The 19621-nt window shown below is 42.4% G+C and overlaps 1 protein-coding gene across 1 annotated transcript in view; it reads left to right on the forward strand.

The window, feature by feature from the left end:
* znf414 (zinc finger protein 414) overlaps positions 1-7141 on the forward strand; it is a 35262-nt gene extending 28121 nt beyond the window's left edge. Inside the window, exon 10 of the mRNA XM_063200345.1 lies at positions 7046-7141. Coding sequence (XP_063056415.1) covers positions 7046-7125 — 80 coding nt within the window. The 3' untranslated portion in view covers positions 7126-7141. The remainder of the gene's footprint in view (positions 1-7045) is intronic.
* The last annotated feature ends 12480 nt before the right edge of the window (positions 7142-19621 follow it).

Consider the following 19621-nt stretch of genomic DNA (forward strand, 5'->3'; position numbering starts at 1 on the left):
CGCATGTCCCACACGGAGGTCCATTTGTGCCTGAAAAATTTAACCTATAAACTTCATTCAAAGACTGTTAGAGAGATCACAAGCATGACTCCGATCTGTGAAAAGGACACGTGCCAACTCCTTTTAGTTTTTTTACGATGTTGTAAAGACAAAAAACTCATTCTCATTTTCTCCCCAGTTTAGAGCTCAATACTAACTGTCTTTCAGTCAATCACAACAGGTGCAGCCAGTGAAGGATTCCATTTCAACTGTCACTGTCTCAAGATTCCATTCTTAACGAGCAGGTGCGAGCAAGCATTCTAGAAGTCTATTGTTCAGCTCTGCAATGCAATGTAATATAGTCTTGCTGGACTATGCATGACAATTAGCTGCTTGGCTTAGTGGTAATGCATGCCGCTGCATTAGAGATATGGAGGTTGAGGGTTCGAAACCCACCTGAAGCCATGTTGATTTTCTAAATTATATCATATGCAGCGTTCCTTGGCCGACTTAAAATGCCATGTATATCATTTAGTATGGATGGCAAATGTGCTGAATTACAGATATTGAGGTTGGGGGTTCGAACCCCAGTCGAAGCCATGTTGATTTTCAAAATGATATCATATGCAGTGTTCCTTAGCCAACTTCAAATATCATGTATTGTATGTCATTTAATATCAATGGCAAAGGGGTTGGATTACAGATATGGAGGTTGTAAATTGTAAGTTCTAATCCCGCTCGAAGCCATGTTGATTTTCAAAATTATATCATATGCAGTGTTCCTTAGCCAACTTAAAATACCATGTATGTCATTTAGTATATCCCCAAAACGCAGAGCTACAACACTTTCAAGATGGCTGAATCCAAGATGACTGAATTCTTTGGCCCATAACTTCTGACTGGGTGGATGGAGTTTTTCCAAGATTTCTTTTAGCTTTGTTTTCTCAATAGTACTTTGTTTCATCTCTGCCCCAAAAGGCAAGCCCGCTTCCAGCATTTTCTGTGAGAATGCATTTCTAGTTTTACTATTACAATACACTACACTATATTACACTACACTACACTACACTACATTACACTACTTTTACACTACACTACACTACACTACACTACATTACATTATATTTTATTACACTAAATTACACTACACTACACTACACTACACTACACTACACTACACTACACTACACTACACCATATAACACTACACTGCACTACACTACACCACACTACACTACACTACACTACACTACACTACATTACACTACACTGCACTACACTACACTAGCAGATCCTCCTCCGACTCTGGTAACCACTACACTACACTACACTACACTACACTACACTACACTATACTACACTACACTACACTACACTACACTACACTACACTACACTCTACTATACTACACTATACTACACTACACTACACTACACTACACTACACTACACTACACTACACTATACTACACTACACTACACTACACTACACTATATTACACTACACTACACTACACTACACTACACTACACTACACTATATTACACTACACTACACTACACTATATTACACTACACTACACTACACTACACTACACTACACTACACTACACTACACTACACTATATTACACTACATTACACTACACTACACTACACTACACTACACTACACTACACTACACTACACTACACTACACTACACTATATTACACTACACTACACTACACTACACTATATTACACTACACTACACTACACTACACTACACTATATTACACTACACTACTTTTACATTACACTACACTACACTACACTACACTATATTACACTACACTACTTTTACATTACACTGCACTACACTACACTACACTACACTACACTGCACTGCACTACACTACACTACATTACACTACACTGCACTGCACTGCACTGCACTACACTACATTACACTACACTACACTACACTATATTACACTACACTACACTACACTACACTACATTACACTACACTACACTACACTACACTACACTATATTACACTACACTATATTACACTACACCACACTACATTACACTACACTATATTACACTACACTACACTACACTATATTACACTACACTACACTACACCACACTACACTATATTACACTACACTATATTACACTACTCTACACTACACTACACTACACTACACCACACTACACTATATTACACTACACTACACTACACTATATTACACTACACTATATTACACTACTCTACACTACACTACACTACACTACACTACACTATATTACACTACACTATATTACACTACACTACACTACACTACACTATATTACACTAAACTATACTACACTATACTACACTACATTACACTATACTACACTACACTACACTATATTACACTACACTACACTACACTACACTATATTACACCTACACTACACTACACTATATTACATTACACTACACTACACTACACTACACTACACTATATTACACTACACTACACTACACTACACTATATTACACTACACTACACTATATTACACTACACTACACTACACTACACTATATTACACTACACTACACTACACTACACTACACTATATTACACTACACTACACTACACTACACTACACTACACTATATTGCACTACACTACACTATATTACACTACACTACACTACACTACACCACACTACACTATATTACATTACACTGTATTACACTACTGTACACTACACTACACTACACTACACCAGGGCCGCGTTATCCTATGGTGCAACCCTGTGCTGCAGCACCGGGCCCCGCCACTAGAGGGGGCCCCGGACGTCGTGAGATCAGAGAGATTGGAAAATATGAAACGATATTTTGAGACAATCAATTGTACTTTTGACGCATTTCGCCATCCGTAGGCAAGCAGAGGCGCATATGCATATCTTGTCACCAGGCTAGACAGCTTGGGCCCCCCAAGACTGTAGCTGGAGAACAGTAGTGGCGATTTGTTACAAGTGTTCTTTCTTTTTAATTTTCGCTTGGCCCCCCTACTGAGCCTAGAATCGCCTCTGCATGCACGCAGGAATCGGAGGTCGGAACTTATCATTTCAGTCAGATGCTTCTGGTTGTGTGCCACCAGTGAAAATGGTGGTCAATAATGTTATAGCTTGATGATGGGCTACTGTCTAAAAAAGATGTGAGAAACTCGGCGTCAGCACTTGCTTCAGATTGTACGGATAAACTTCAGCCCGGCATGGATTAACGCATTGAAGAGAAGGTTGGCAACGTTATCCATTTTTGTAATGTCAGTGTTATAATCGCTTTTTGTAATAATTGTTGCATAGCGATCATGGACTTGTGCAATCATGTAGGCCGCCTAAGCTAAGCAAACAGAGCACAGCACACCAACCTAACTTTATCTTATTCTATTGTTAAAACATGGGGAAATAAATCGCGCACCCAACTGCATTCGCGAAACTTGCATGACGCGGCGAGGACCACTTCTGAGGTGTTTCACAAGTGTTCACAATAATGCTACGTAGCAAGTGCACCAACCAGCACTCAAAGTTCTGACAGTCTGACAACAACAGGGCAAGTCAATCTAGCAAACACTAAAATGATATAGGCTAGTCGCATTTTCCTAAAGCAATGTTATGGCCATTTCCCTAAAGCACTGTAATAGGTCTAATGTCGATGCTCTGTCAGCGTATATCTTTGCGTTAGGCTTTGTGTTCAGTTAAAACATGCCTGGGTACCACTCGCGGATTGTTCAGTTAGCAAGTGGCTCTTAACTGGGAGGGGAAAAAAAACTTGCGTGATACTTCCACATCCATTTGGCCTACGAGTTTGCACCGTAATCTACTGTAATGATTGCACACTATTGCATTGTAATGCACCATCTAGATGAAAACCGCTGACATCTTAATTGGTAGCCTATATGGTACATTTTGAGGGGATTTCGTGACAGCTTCACTTTGCTGTGGTTCGCTGCTAAGGGGATTCCCCTTCCTCGCGTCAAGCGACAGCTGAGTAGGCTACTTTCCTTTGACAGACAGCCAGTCTTTCCAAGGCCATTGGAAGTTACATTAATTAACACGTGTTTCCCACGACGGTTTCGATTCGACAAATTGGTGGGCAGCAACGTAGCAAGAATAAGAGACTTTTGGTTGTGCTTCTGTTTTGTAGGATAGTTCTAGCTGAGCCGACGTTTACTCTACTAAACGGTAGTGCACAGAATCTCCTCCCTGTCAGCTGGCTATGCTTCCAATGGCTTGCGTTGCGACTGGTTAACTCAGCAGGGGGTTCCGCGCACCCTTTTTTGTGTTGGAGTAGAACGTGTAGCCTGGGTTGTTTCATGCGTTTTAAATAGGCTATGGCTCATTATAATGTGGTGTAGGGGCCTCGGATTGCGTCTGCACCGGGCCCCGGCGAGGGTTAACGCGGCCCTGCACTACACTACACTACACTATATTACACTAAACTATACTAAACTATACTACACTACACTACACTATATTACACTATACTACACTACACTATATTACACTAAACTATACTAAACTATACTACACTACACTACACTATATTACACTACACTACACTACACTATATTACACTACACTACACTACACTACACTACACTATATTACACTACACTACACTACACTACACTACACTATATTACACTACACTACACTACACTACACTACTCTACACTACACTACACTATACTACACTGCACTGCACTGCACTGCACTACACTACACTACACTACACTACACCACACTATACTACACTACACTACACTACACTGCACTGCACTGCACTATATTACACTAAACTATACTAAACTACACTACACTACACCACACTATACTACACTACACTACACTATACTACACTAAACTATACTAAACTATACTACACTACACTACACTATATTACACTACACTACACTACACTATATTACACCTACACTACACTACACTACACTATATTACATTACATTACACTACACTACACTACACTACTCTACACTACACTACACTACACTACACTACACTACACTACACCACTCCACTCCACTCCACTCCACTGCACTGCACTGCACTGCACCGCACCGCACCGCACCGCACCGCACCGCACCACACCACACCACACCACACCACACCACACTACTCTACACTACACTACACTACACTACACTGCACTGCATTACACTACACTACACTACACTACACTACACTACACCATATAACACTACACTACACTACACTATACTACACTATACTACACCACACCACACCACACTACACTACACTACACTACACTACACTACACCATATAACACTACACTACACTACACTATACTACACTATACTACACTACACTACACTACACTACACTACACCACACTACACTACACTACACTATATTACACTACACTACACTACACTACACTATACTACATTACACTACACTACACTACACTACACTGCACTGCACTGCACTGCACTGCACTACACTACACTACACTACACTACACTACACTACACTGCACCGCACCGCACCGCACCGCACCGCACCACACCACACCACACCACACCACACCACACCACACCACACTACACTACACTACACTACACTACACTACACTACACTGCATTACACTACACTACACTACACCACACCACACCACACCACACTACTCTACACTACAATACACTACACTACACCATATAACACTACACTACACTACACTACACTACACTACTCTACACTACACTACACTACACTACACTACACTACACTACACTACACTACTCTACACTACACTACACTACACTACACTATTACATTACATTACACTACACTACACTACACTACACTACACTACACTACACTACACTACACCACACTACACTACACCACATTACACTACACCACATTACACTACACTACACTACACTACACTACACTACACCACACTACACTACACTACACTACACTACACTACACTACACTACATTACACTACATTACACTACACTACACTACATTACACTACACTACACTACACTACACTACACTACACTACACCACACTACACTACACTACACTACATTACACTACACTACACTACACTACACTACACTACACTACACTACACTACACTACACTACACCACACTACACTACACTACACTACACCACACTACACTACACCACACTACACTACACTACACTACACTACACTACACTACACTACACTACACTACACTACACCACACTACACCACACTACACTACACTACACTACACTACACTACACTACACTACACTACATTACACTACATTACACTACACTACACTACACTACACTACACTACACTACACTACACCACACTACACTACACTACATTACACTACACTACACTACACTACACTACACTACACTACACTACACTACACTACACTACACTACACTACACCACACTACACTACACTACACTACACTACACTACACTATACTACACTACACTATACTACACTACATCACACTACACTACACTACACTACACTACACTACACTACACTACACTACACTGCACTATACTACACTACACTACACTACACTACACTACACTACACTACATCTACACTACACTACACTACACTGCACTGCACTACACTACACTACACTACATCTATACTACACTACACTACACTACATTACATTACATTACACTACACTACACTACACTACATTACACTACACTAACAACAGGCAACCTTAACACATCCCAGTCATACCAGGCTAACATCAGGCTTATTAAAGGTCTTATTAAACCCTAAATATTACATTATATTTCACCGCATTACAAGTTGCTGCACTTCTGATGCAAATGAGGAAGTGTAACTAAGTGTTGCTTTAAAACCGCATTCATGATCATTTGTGTGATTCTAAACTGTAGTTTCTGTAAATACTGGCCCTCTGCGTCATCTGGTGTGTGTGTGTGTGTGTGTGTGTGTGTGTGTGTGTGTGTGTGTGTGTGTGTGTGTTGCAGATGGACCTGAGAGTTCCCCTACGCAGCCTCAGCCTCCATCAGATTGCGATGCGCCCGCCGACGCCGACGCACAGACCTGAGTCACTTCCTCCCGCTACTCTACATCAGTGTTTCTCAACTGGTGGGTTACGACCCAAAAGTGGGTCGCGGAGGGGTCATGGGTGGGTCACGGAGCCTTGGTGTAAAAGAAACGTAATTCTGAAAAAAAAAATCAAACTTTTCCTGCAACAATGTACAACTTTTATTTTGATAGGCTAGTGAACTCTGTGTCATCTGTTGTCATACATACAATCTGAATGTTTATGCGAGATGGATAGCGTGCAACCAGTCATCCGAGTCTTGGTTACATTTTGAGAATTGCATTGAATTGACTTGAAAGCTAAAAAAATTGGGTCACAACCGAATGAGAGTGGAAAATGGTGGGTCCCAAGACTGTTCCAGTTGAGAACCACTAGAGGACTTTTATTTTGATGTTATTTTTACTTCCTCCCACTACTCTAGAGGACTTTTATTTTGATTTGATGTTCACGCTCGTTCATGTTGTTTTGTATCCACTTCCTCCCACTACTCTAGAGGGCTTTTATTTTGATGTTCTGTTCATGCTTCAGCCCTCATGCTGTTTTGTATCCATTTTGAATGAATGCAGTTTGATTTTGATTTTGCCCGTTTTTGTTTGTTCTTGTCCCACATCCATTATCTGACAGTCTATTAAATATTGTTATTTACACTCTGTCTGCTTGTCTATTAAATAACAATATTTTTATTATTTACACTCGGTCTGCTTCTGTCTGGTGATCCTGATTGCTGTACATGTTAAAAGCTGATGTGAAATCACATTTACAATTACCTCCTATAAATCTTTGGGATTTGGCAACATGCTCTTGTTCTAACACCCAAATCACAATATTAGACATTTTTCAGGCAACTATATAATTAAAAAAAAATGTTTTATTAAGATTGAAAACAAGCTCTTGAAATATATACATACACACTTAAGTAGGTACATACGTAGATTGGGTAAATATGATCTAAATGTAAGATGTAAATTTCAATAAGTAATGAAACATCTATTGAACCATGGTATAAGATATCACGATTATTACGGTGCATAGCAAACGGATATTGAACAGAATAGTTTAGCAGGTTCATGAACCCCAAGCATGCTAGTATGGAGCACAGCTAATGTCACTCACCACAACACATGCATAATGTGTACACAATGGACTAGCACAGGAGTGAGGAACCTTTTCCATTCGAAGGGCCTCCAAACCAATACAAACCAGGATCTCCCCTAGCTGCACTTTACTGAAGGCACTTGAAGTCTTACTTTTACTTTACTTACTTTACTTTTACTTTATACTTTATTTATTTTTCAGGACATTGCACATTAATGAACATACAAACATGTATGTAAATATGACAGATTATAGCACAAATGCTCATTTCCATCTGGTGTCCAAAATAGGCAGGCTAGATGTTTACAAGCAGCAAAGAAATCAAAATCACAGATATACAATGTATCCATAAAAACTGTTATAGTCTATATTGAAGGCGGCCACCTTGACAACAGACCCCATCTTCACTAGGTACCCAGAAAATATAACTTATTGCAAAGGTAATTTCTAAGATTGCATTACAAAGCATGTCATTCGGCATTTCATGTGAAATTGCATAACATTACATTATATTGTGAGCAGGAGAAGACGGCCTGACTGGCCGTGAAGGACCCCCGGGCCATACCCAGGGCTGATAGTATTCAGCCTCCATGCCTGATTTCAGGCTTGACAGAGTTTGCAAAAATACACGGGCTATTAAGTGTTTGAATAATGTGTCAAAATAGGCCTACGTTGCGTCACTATGCAGTATCTTGTCGTCGCCGTTAGAGTAGAGAAAAAAGTTCAGGCTCAGGATTTTTTTTCATTATCACCCCTGCATACTGCACTGTAGGTTCTCCACCCGTGGAAAGATCAGGAAGCACGCTCAACACATTCTAATGCACTACACTGGATGCTTAAAGGGGAAGAAGGTTTTTTTTGCATATGGGGCCTTATTTACGCCGCCTTTCACTTTCTTTTTTCACGCTTTCTTTTCTTTCATTTCTGGAGTAAAGCACATCACTCTACACACCCAAAGATCAGGAATCACGCTCAACACATTCTAATGCACTACACTGGATGCTTAACTTCATGGATGAATAAACTCAAACTTCAAAAATAAATGAATAAAGAAGCACTCATCAGATTTCTTTTTGACCTTTTAATCGCCTCACAGACGTTTCGGGCTTACACCCTTAGTCGGTGTGAAATGTCCATTTATTGGAGGTGGGACAAGAAGACAAAGGGTGTACGCCCGAAACGTCTGTCAGCTGATCAAAAATCCAAAAGAAATCTGGGGGTGCTGTGGCGCAGTGCGCTAAGCGCCCCCACATTTTGGGCTTGCATGCCCGCCCCACGGGGACCCCAGTTCGAGTTCTGCCGGGGTCATTTCCCGATCCCTCCCTGTCTCTCTGTCCCACTCGCTTCCTGTCTCCATCTCACACTGTCCTGTCAAATAAAGGCATAAAAGCCCCTAAAAAAAAAAAGAAATCCAAAAGAAATCTGACGAGTGCTTCGTCTTTATTCCTGTATTATTATCCCCCCTCCATGGCCTATTGTGCGCAGCAGTGGGGCAGGATGGTGATGGTGATGAGGAGGAGGAAGAGGACATGAGATTGATTTCAGTATTTACTAATGTGCGCGGCAGTGGGGCAGGATGGTGATGGTGATGAGGAGGAGGAAAGCTCCAGCTTTGCAGAGCAGGTACCAGACCGCCAGGAGATACGGAGATGCGCTCTTCACAGCCTCCGCCTCCGCAACGCCATCGACCTCAACAGACTCCTCACAAGAACCTACGAGGACAGAAGATTAGAAGGAGGAGGAGGAGGAGGAGAGAAGATTAGGAGGAGGAGGAGGAGAGAAGATTAGGAGTGAAGATCAGGAGGAGGAGTGAAGATCAGGAGGAGGAGAGAAGATCAGGAGGAGGAGGAGAGAAGATCAGGAGGAGGAGTGAAGATTAGGAGGAGGAGGAGGAGAGAAGATTAGGAGTGAAGATCAGGAGGAGGAGTGAAGATCAGGAGGAGGAGAGAAGATCAGGAGGAGGAGTGAAGATTAGGAGGAGGAGGAGAGAAGATTAGGAGGAGGAGGAGGAGAGAAGATCAGGAGGAGGAGGAGGTGAGATCAGGAGGAGGAGGAGGAGAGAAGATTAGGAGGAGGAGGAGGAGAGAAGATCAGGAGGAGGAGAGAAGATTAGAGTAATTAGACTTAGACTTAGACTTCTTTATTTTCCATTAAACTTACATGAGATGGAAAATTTGCTTGGCCCATGGCTTATATTAGTAGTAGTGGTAGTAGTAGTCGTAGCCTAGTTGTAGTAGTAGTTGTAGTAGTGCTAGTAGCAGTAGTAGTAGTTGTAGTAATAGTAGTAATAGTAGTAGTAGCAGTATTATTAGTAGTAGCAGTAGTAGTAATTGTAGTAGTAGTAGTAGCAATAGTAATAGTAGTAGCAGTAGTAGTAGTAATAGTAGTAGCAGTAGTAGTAGTAATAGTAGTAGCAATAGTAGAAGTAGCAGTAGTAGTAGTAGTAGTAGTAGCAATAGTAATAATAGTAGCAGTAGTTGTAGTAGTAGTTGTAGTAGTGCTAGTAGCAGTAGTAGTTGTAGTAGTAGCGGTAGTAGCAATAGTAATAGTAGTAGTAGTGGTAGCATTAGTAATAGTAATAGTAGTAGCAGTAGTAGTAGTAGTACAGTATCAGTAGTAGTCGTCAGCGTTCACCATTGATGACGATGTCTATCCCCTGGCCCTGGGCTTTGGTGGGCTGGGGAGTAGTAGCGGTAGTAGCAATAGTAGTAGTAGTAGTGGTAGCGATAGTAATAGTAATAGTAGTGGTAGCATTAGTAATAGTAGTAGTAGTAGCATTAGTAATAGTAGTAGTAGTAGTAGTGGTAGCGATAGTAATAGTAATAACAGTAGTAGTAGTGTCAGTAGTAGTCGTCGGCGTTCACCATTGATGACGATGTTTATCCCCTGGCCCAGGGCTTTGGTGGGCTGGGGAGTAGTAGTAATAGTAGCAATAGTAATAGTAATAGTAGCAATAGTAATAGTAATAGTAATAACAGTAGTAGTAGCAATAGTAATAGTAGTAGTAGTGGTAGCAATAGTAATAGTAGTAGTAGTAGTGGTAGCAATAGTAATAGTAGTAGTAGTGGTAGCAGTAGTAATAGTAGTAGTAGTAGTAGTAGCAATAGTAGTAGTGGTAGTAATAGTAGTAGTAGTGGTAGCAATAGTAGTAGTAATAATAGTAGTAGCAGCAATAGTAGTAGAAGTAGCAGTAGTAGCAATAGTAGTAGTAGTAGGCCTAGTAGTAGCAATAGTAATAGTAGTAGTGGTAGCATTAGTAATAGCAATAACAGTAGTAGTTGTAGTGTAGTAAAAGTAATAACAGTAGTAATAGTAGTAGTAGTAGCAATAGTAGTAGTGGTAGTAATAGTAGTAGTAGTGGTAGCAATAGTAATAATAGTAGCAGTAGTAGTAGTGTAGTAGTCATCTGCGTTCACCATTGATGACGATGTCTATCCCCTGGCCCAGGGCTTTGGTTGGCTGGGTCTGGCACCTGTACGTCCCGTTGTGGCGTGCGGAAGCCTGGGCTACGCGATGGCGAAGGCTGCTGTTGGGGGCGGTAACGCTCTCGTTGCGTAGCAACACGTCGCCATGCCACAGCTGTATCCTGTAGGACATGGGGACGCACTCGAAGAAACACTCGAGGCTGAAGGGCCGGCCCGCACACACCACGCCCCCGCTGCCATTGGCAACCAGGACGTCAGGTCTGCAGACATCTGCCAAATGACATCACAGAAGACTTACAAACTACAGACATCTGCCAAATGACATCACAGAAGACTTACAAACTACAGACATCTGCCAAATGACATCACAGAAGATTCACAAACTACACACTGAAGACTTACAAACTACAAATAACAGGTGGAACACTGAAGACTTACAAACTACAGGTGGAACACTGACAAGATTGACAAACTACAGGTGGAACACTGAAGACTTACAAACTACAGGTGGAACACTGAAGACTTACAAACTACAGGTGGAACACTGAAGACTTACAAACTACAGGTGGAACACTGAAGACACAAACTACAGGTGGAATGCAGCTAAGAATGGCTATTTTTGGAAATTCAAAATGGCGGACCATGGAGAATATCCCCCTTTTCATGTATGAAAAGTGCAATTTTTTTAATGAATACTTAACATTTGATTCTGGTGGTAAGTATTCATGAAAAAGGTAACATTAGTGAATGGGCAGCATGATTTCCGGAAATAAACAACAAAAACTCTTACACAGTGTCCCTTTAAAATACTAAAATGGTGAATGGACAGGCTTCTATACCATCTGTACAAACATACAGTGTGTCATTGTCAACAAAATAGCTCTGAAACGGACTTGATTCAAGGGGCAAGGGCACCATACTGCCATGCCATGGAGCTCACATTGTCCTATCCATCAGTGGCATAGCCATAAAACCCCTACAAAATATACTGTATATATAAAAGAGTTGTGGTCGGCCCTGCCGTGACTCAAATGGTAGGGCACTGCCCTGCTACTTATCTGACCCAGTGTTAATTTTGTCGACTAGACTAGACTAAATATTTTAGTCGACTAACCCTTTTAGAGTTTTAGTCGACTAAACTCTGACTAACAAAAATGACCTGTGAAAGACTAAAACTAGACTAAAATGTTGAGGACTTTTAGTCGACTAAATAATGACTAAACAAAAATGACTTTTGAAAGACTAAAAGCGACTAAGAGTAAGAATGGACTTTGACACAAGACTAAGACTAAATTGAAAAATGTATGACATTAACACTGTTGTGACCCAAGTTATATTCCGTTCTGATCCTTCCCCATCTCTTTCTCTCCACTCATGTCTTGTCTCTCTCAAACTGTCCTGACTGTCACAGAAGCATAAAACCCCTAAACATCTTTTGAAAGAGAGTTCTTATACATTACATTACATTACATTACATTACATTAAATTACATTACATTACATTACATTACATTACATTACATTAGTTCGTATACGATCTCACCTTGTGCTTGAGCCATCAGAAGATTCCACATCACAAGAGCAAAACAAAGTCCAATAGCCATGACGACTCTATGAGGATGATATCAATATTAATAATAATGATAATAACGACGACTCTATGCAGACGATATTAATAATAAAAATAATAATGATAATAACGACGACTCTATGCAGACGATATTAATAATGATAATAACGACGACTCTATGCAGACGATATTAATAATGATAATAACGACGACTCTATGCAGACGATATTAATAATAAAAATTACGACGACTCAGATGATATTAATATTACTAATAATAATAACGACGACTCTATGAAGATGGTGATCCTTCACCTGCCTGGCATCCAGAGATACTCAGCATGAGTATGAAGAGACTCAGTGGCAGGCCAACCCCTGTTGCCAGATTGGGCCATTTCCTGACTAATTGGGCTGCTTAGGATGACCATCTGCGGGTAAAAAAAAGTGTACATGCCCTTATTTGGGCGGATTTCTCTGCAATCTATAGAATTTAGTTCAAATCAGGCTGGATTTATAGCTTCCAGGCGGGATTTTAGCATTTTGGAAATCATCAGTCTCATCTGGCAACCCTGAGGCCAACACTAAGGAGAGTCGTCTCTCTCTACACAGGAAGTGGTGATGCTCGTGTCAGATAACCACCTGAAATGGTCCGGCAGGCTGGCTGGCTGTTTTCTGCCCAATTGGGCTGCTTAGGATGGCAGTGTGCAGGTAAAAATGCCATTTAGCAGAAAAACCCGCCCAATTTTTGCCATAGAAATCAATAGAATTGGGCGGGATTTTGTGCATCTATATGCGGATTTTGATCATTTTTTGGGCTGGAAATCATCAGCCTTATCTGGCAACCCTGGCTGTGGAAAAACCTCAGTGTGTGCGAGCGGGGGCCACTGAGGGCTAAAAGGCCACGTCTTGGGGCCAGGGCCGGATTAAGATGGCCTGGGGCCCCTTGGCTAACAGGTTGCTGTAGGGCCCCCACGCCCCTGGAAGTACAAATTTCACAACAAATTTACACAGTGTCATAATGACAAGATGGGAATCAAGGATAACATGTCTACCAGCTGCACTCAACATGACAGATGAATTGTTGAAAAGAAAATAAATTTCCGCAACACTGTTAAATGCTCCCAAATATTTAATGGCGCAACGTTTCGGACTAACCGTCCTTCATCACATTGCATCCTGTCACAGTTCTGCCATTTTTCTGTGGCCAAGCAGGGGCTCCCTGGCAGGTGGGGGCCCCTATAAGCAGGACCCATATCTAGCCTGGGGGGGGGCGTGGCAGGTGGGGGCCCCTATAGGCAGGACCCATATCTAGCCTGGGGGGCCCCTGGCAGGTGAGGTGGGGGGCCCTAGGCAGGACCTATATCTAGCCTGGGGGGCCCCTGGCAGGTGAGTTGGGGGCCCCTATAGGCAGGACCCATATCTAGCCTTGGGGGCCCTAGGCAGGACCTATATCTAGCCTGGGGGGGCCCTGGCAGGTGAGGTGGGGCCCTAAGCAGGACCCATATCCAGCCTGTACGTTAATTCTGCACTAAGCTGGGGCAAAGCCATCTGAAAGGCTCTCCCTTCTTAACGTAAACAATGTGAGGAGGACAATGCTACTAGGGGGGCCCTCATCCGGGGCCCTGGACCACTAACCTGTGTGTTCCCCGCCGGTTGGCTGCCCTGTGGACACGCTGGTCAGAGATGCGCACAGTGATGAGCCTTCAGGAGCCGCATTGAGGCCAAGTATCCAGTGTTGCCAGATTGAGCTGTTTCCCGCCCAATTGGGCTGCTTTACTTAGGATGGCCGTGTGCGGGGGGTAAAAATGACATTTAGCAGAGAAAACTCGTCCCAATTTTTGTCATAGACATCAATAGAATTGGGCGGGATTTTGTGCTTCTAGGCGGGGTTTTGAGCATTTTTTTTTTAGCTGGAAATCATCAGCCTCATCTGGCAACCCTGTAAGTATCACACCTTATCAGTCTGTAAGAAGGTCATCCTGCCAGAGAGCAGAGGAAATGCTCAAACACGCTTTTTATCTTTTTTGGCAGAATCTACATTTCTTTTGTTCAGATATGTCAGAAATGTTTCTCAACTAAGAGTTCCTCACAACAATACACCTGGTCAAATATACATTGCTTACATCACTTGTCTCCTGGATGAAGGCTAATCAAAATCATACGCCCTGAAGAAGGCCATAAGGGCCGAAATGCGTAGGCATTGTAGCCATATAAATAAAAAAAGTTTTTAAAAAATTGCAACCTTGAGTGCCTCAGCATTTGTCTTTGGCCAGGTCTCCAGTGCTCTCTGAACATGATCGAGGTACCCTTCTTAGCCAGGTCTCCAGTGCTCTCTGAACATGATCGAGGTACCCTTCTTGGCCAGGTCTCCAGTGCTCTCTGAACATGATCGAGGTACCCCTCTTGGCCAGGTCTCCAGTGCTCTCTGAACATGATCGAGGTACCCTGATCGAGGTACCCCTCTTGGCCAGGTCTCCAGTGCTCTCTGAACATGATCGAGGTACCCCTCTTGACCAGTGCTCTCTGAACATGATCAAGGTACCCTTCTTAGCCAGGTCTCCAGTGCTCTCTGAACATGATCGAGGTACCCTGATCGAGGTACCCTTCTTGGCCAGCGCTCTCTGAACATGATCGAGGTACCCTTCTTAGCCAGGTCTCCAGTGCTCTCTGAACATGATCGAGGTAGCCCTCTTGGTCAGGTCTCCAGTGCTCTCTGAACATGATCGAGGTACCCTTCTTGGCCAGGTCTCTGAACATGATCGAGGTACCCCTCTTGGCCAGGTCTCCCTGGAAGAACAGTTGGCCTAACTCACTGGGACTTCCTGGTTAAATAAAGGATTTAAAAAAAATAAAAATAAAAAACATGCCCCTATAGCAGCTGAGGTATGAATGCAATTTTGTTGTGTGTGGAGTGCCGCGTCACAATGACAATGGGAATCACTTTCACTTTGAAAATAAAAACAAATCTAAATATCATGAAATAGCTAATAGATGCCACTGTTTCATGAGTTTCCAAAGGACAACTCTGTGTGACTATCTATGACTTATGCTAGGCCCAGCCACTATGGACCATACGCATCTAAGAATCCTGGTCCTAACCTACGTACGTTGACCTTATGACTCTACAATCTCTATCTATCTCTTCTTCCTCTGCCTTCCTGCTATTTCTGCCTCTCCTCTATACTTCTCCTTTTAAATCCATCTCTAACAATGATGTTTGTTTTCCCATTTGTTAAGCACTTTGAGTTACATGCCTTGTATGATACAGTGCTATACAAATACAATAAGTATTATTATTATTATTAAAATGTCTAATTTAAGAGTCAACTGGACTGGATCCATCGTCAACAGCTACAGCCCGTCATTGGTGCCCGACAGCTGACAGCAGAGCAGGCGAGAAGAGGCAAGCTGACCAGATGTACAATAGGGCTGTGCAATATATCGGATTATTATATGGTGTGACGTCATCGGTCGAATGCTCCATTCATTTCAACGGGGCTCCCCAACGTTCGCACGTCTGTTATTTTTCGATAACGGACGGGTTGGTCTATAACAGACCGCTGTCAATGGCAACAAGACTTTTCACTGCTAAAGCGACTTTTCAACAAGACTCTAATCAGCTGCTGTGATAGACAACACCTGTTGTCCTGGCTACCTAGCTGTTGCCTAGCGGTGTTCCACAACGGCACTGTTTTGTTTTGCGCAGCAACAATCTTTAGACATGAAAAATTATAATTAACTTAACGAAATGTCCCCGCCATGTGTGAATCATATAAGTATATCCATATAATAAGCGGGTTAACGTTGGGCGAGTCGGTCGCTTTGTGGAATAGCAGCACTTCAGAGAGAACAAGACCCCTCCGCTCCGCGTCGGGGTCTAAAGATTCTCTCTGTCGTGCTGCTATTCCACGGTAGCGACCTTCTCGCCGAACGTTAACCCTTACATAATATTGTGATATCAAGCTGATCAGATGTACAGTAGGGCTATGCAATATATCCTATTAATATTGTGATATCAATATTGCTGTCAAACAATATCACATTTCATAATATCGATTTGAAACAATGTTTTTGTCATTTGTCTATATACTGCTAAAAGGTAGATTACGCTAAGCACAACGCATTCCCCTCCACTTGAGCCATTGCGAGCATAAAGCAGACTTGCTATCCAACACTCATGCAGAACACCACTGTGTTGGCCCTCCACTCGCACTGCTGAAGGGAGGGAGAATTGTGAATTATTTATCACAATTAATTTATCTTTAAAAAACTCAGAACGGAAGAAATTATTTTACATTACATTACATTACATTACATTACATTACATTACACTACACTACACTACACTACACTACACTATATTACACTACATTACATTTAGCTGACGCTTTTATTCAGAGCGGCTTACAGTTACTATATTTCAGGGTATTGGTTACAGTCCCTGGAGCAATGTGGGGTTAGGTGCCTTGGTACAGGGTATTGGTTACAGTCCCTGGAGCAGTGTGGGGTTAGGTGCCTTGGTACAGGGTATTGGTTACAGTCCCTGGAGCAATGTGGGGTTAGGTGCCTTGGTACAGGGTATTGGTTACAGTCCCTGGAGCAATGTGGGGTTAGGTGCCTTGGTACAGGGTATTGGTTACAGTCCCTGGAGCAATGTGGGGTTAGGTGCCTTGCTCAAGGGCACTTCAGCCATGGATGCAGGTGTAGGGAGATGTCAGGTGGGATTCGAACCTACAACCCCCAGATTGAAAGACCAACTCCCTAACCGTTAGGCCACGGCTGCCTCAAAATTCTCACCAAAAGCAAAACTGGGCATCATGGGTATAAAAGCTCTAACAATACAGTGAAATCCCAGGTTTCCTCAGCCCGTGTTCAGAAGGCAATATGAAGAGGATGAGAAAAGGGAGGCACTCTGGATAGAACTAGTGTTGCACCGATACAATTTTTTGGCCCAATTTTTTGGTACTCGCCGATACCGAGTTATATATTTATTGTTTATTTTCCTTCTTCATATCCTTGTTTGGAGCACTTGTCTGTTTGTCATGTTTTTGTTTTTGTTGCCCTTTTTTGTTTTGTCACTGTCCAGTACTGGGCTGTTGGTGTACGTTTTTTGTGCGTCAGTACTGTGTTGTCTGTGTAAGCTTTTGCTACTTTTGCCTGCAACCAAATCTACCATCGGGTACAAATAAAGTTACCTTACCTTACCTTACCTTACCGATACCACCATTTTAGTGCAGTATCCGGGCCCCGGTTACGGTTGGTTACGGTTGAGGGGTCTGTCCGCTGCCCGTCAGGGCGCCGCACAAGAGTCTATGGAGAGGCACTCTGGATGGGAACCCCGTGGGGAGCTACCGTGGATAAGACTGGCCAACAGCGCTTACCACCAGGCTATTAGACTTTTGAATTTGCAGGACTGCTGAGGAACATTACTGTCTTAGATGTTATCCATCTATCCTTTGGACATTTCTGTGTGTGTGTGTGTGTGTGTGTGTGTATGTGTGTGTGTGTGTGTGTGTGTGTGTGTGTGTGTGTGTGTGTGTGTGTGTGTGTGTGTGTGTGTGTGTGTGTGTGTGTGTGAGAGTGTGTGTGCGTACGCGCGTGTTTGAGAGAGAGGGAGAGGGGGGGGTGTCGAGTATTTTGCACTTAATCTCTGCTTCACTTTAACCCTATCCAGACCGGGCTTTTTTGGCATTCCTGGGACCGGGGGGGGGGCTCTTTTGACCCCCCCCCTCATAACTTAGAAACCGAATGCCGTATGACCACCAAACTTGGAGGGGATGATTTTCAGTCAAAGATCTAGGAATGACATCAGTTTGGTGTCATTATTGGATATTATGACATCATTATGACGTCATTTCCTGTTTTTATTGCCCAAAATGTCACCTTCATGTATTTTCCATCTAACTTGGGAAATGCACATCAATTTTGGTTATTATGTGCTTCAGACCACTTCAAATGTTCACAAGGGTGTCTGATGCTGATGAAAATGTAAAAAAATATGAAAAGTGATGATGATGAGACTTAGATCAGTGATTTTTGGTCAGGCGTACCTGTCAGAAAACCGTTGCCATGGCAACAACAAAAATTATAAACCTAATCTTTTGGTATCACACTGTAGCCAACTTCATTTTAGGAAAAGTCACAAAGTTTCGTAGTCATAGCTTTAGTCATTCAGGAGTTATACGACATCAAAGTTGGTGCGGGCACTTTTAGCCCCCCACCCGGTCTGGATAGGGTTAAGTGGGATGGGGGGCTGGGGGGGTCAAGCACTGGTGTCACTTTTACCTCTTTTTTTCTTTGCACTTTACTTGAAAAACTGCTGCTACTAAGTATTGTGCCCCAAACACAATTTCGTTGCCTTTTTGACAATGACAATAAATTCTTGAATCTTGAATCTTGAATCTTGAT

The sequence above is a fragment of the Engraulis encrasicolus genome, chromosome 6 (assembly GCF_034702125.1).
Source record: "Engraulis encrasicolus isolate BLACKSEA-1 chromosome 6, IST_EnEncr_1.0, whole genome shotgun sequence".
Lineage (NCBI taxonomy): Eukaryota > Metazoa > Chordata > Actinopteri > Clupeiformes > Engraulidae > Engraulis > Engraulis encrasicolus.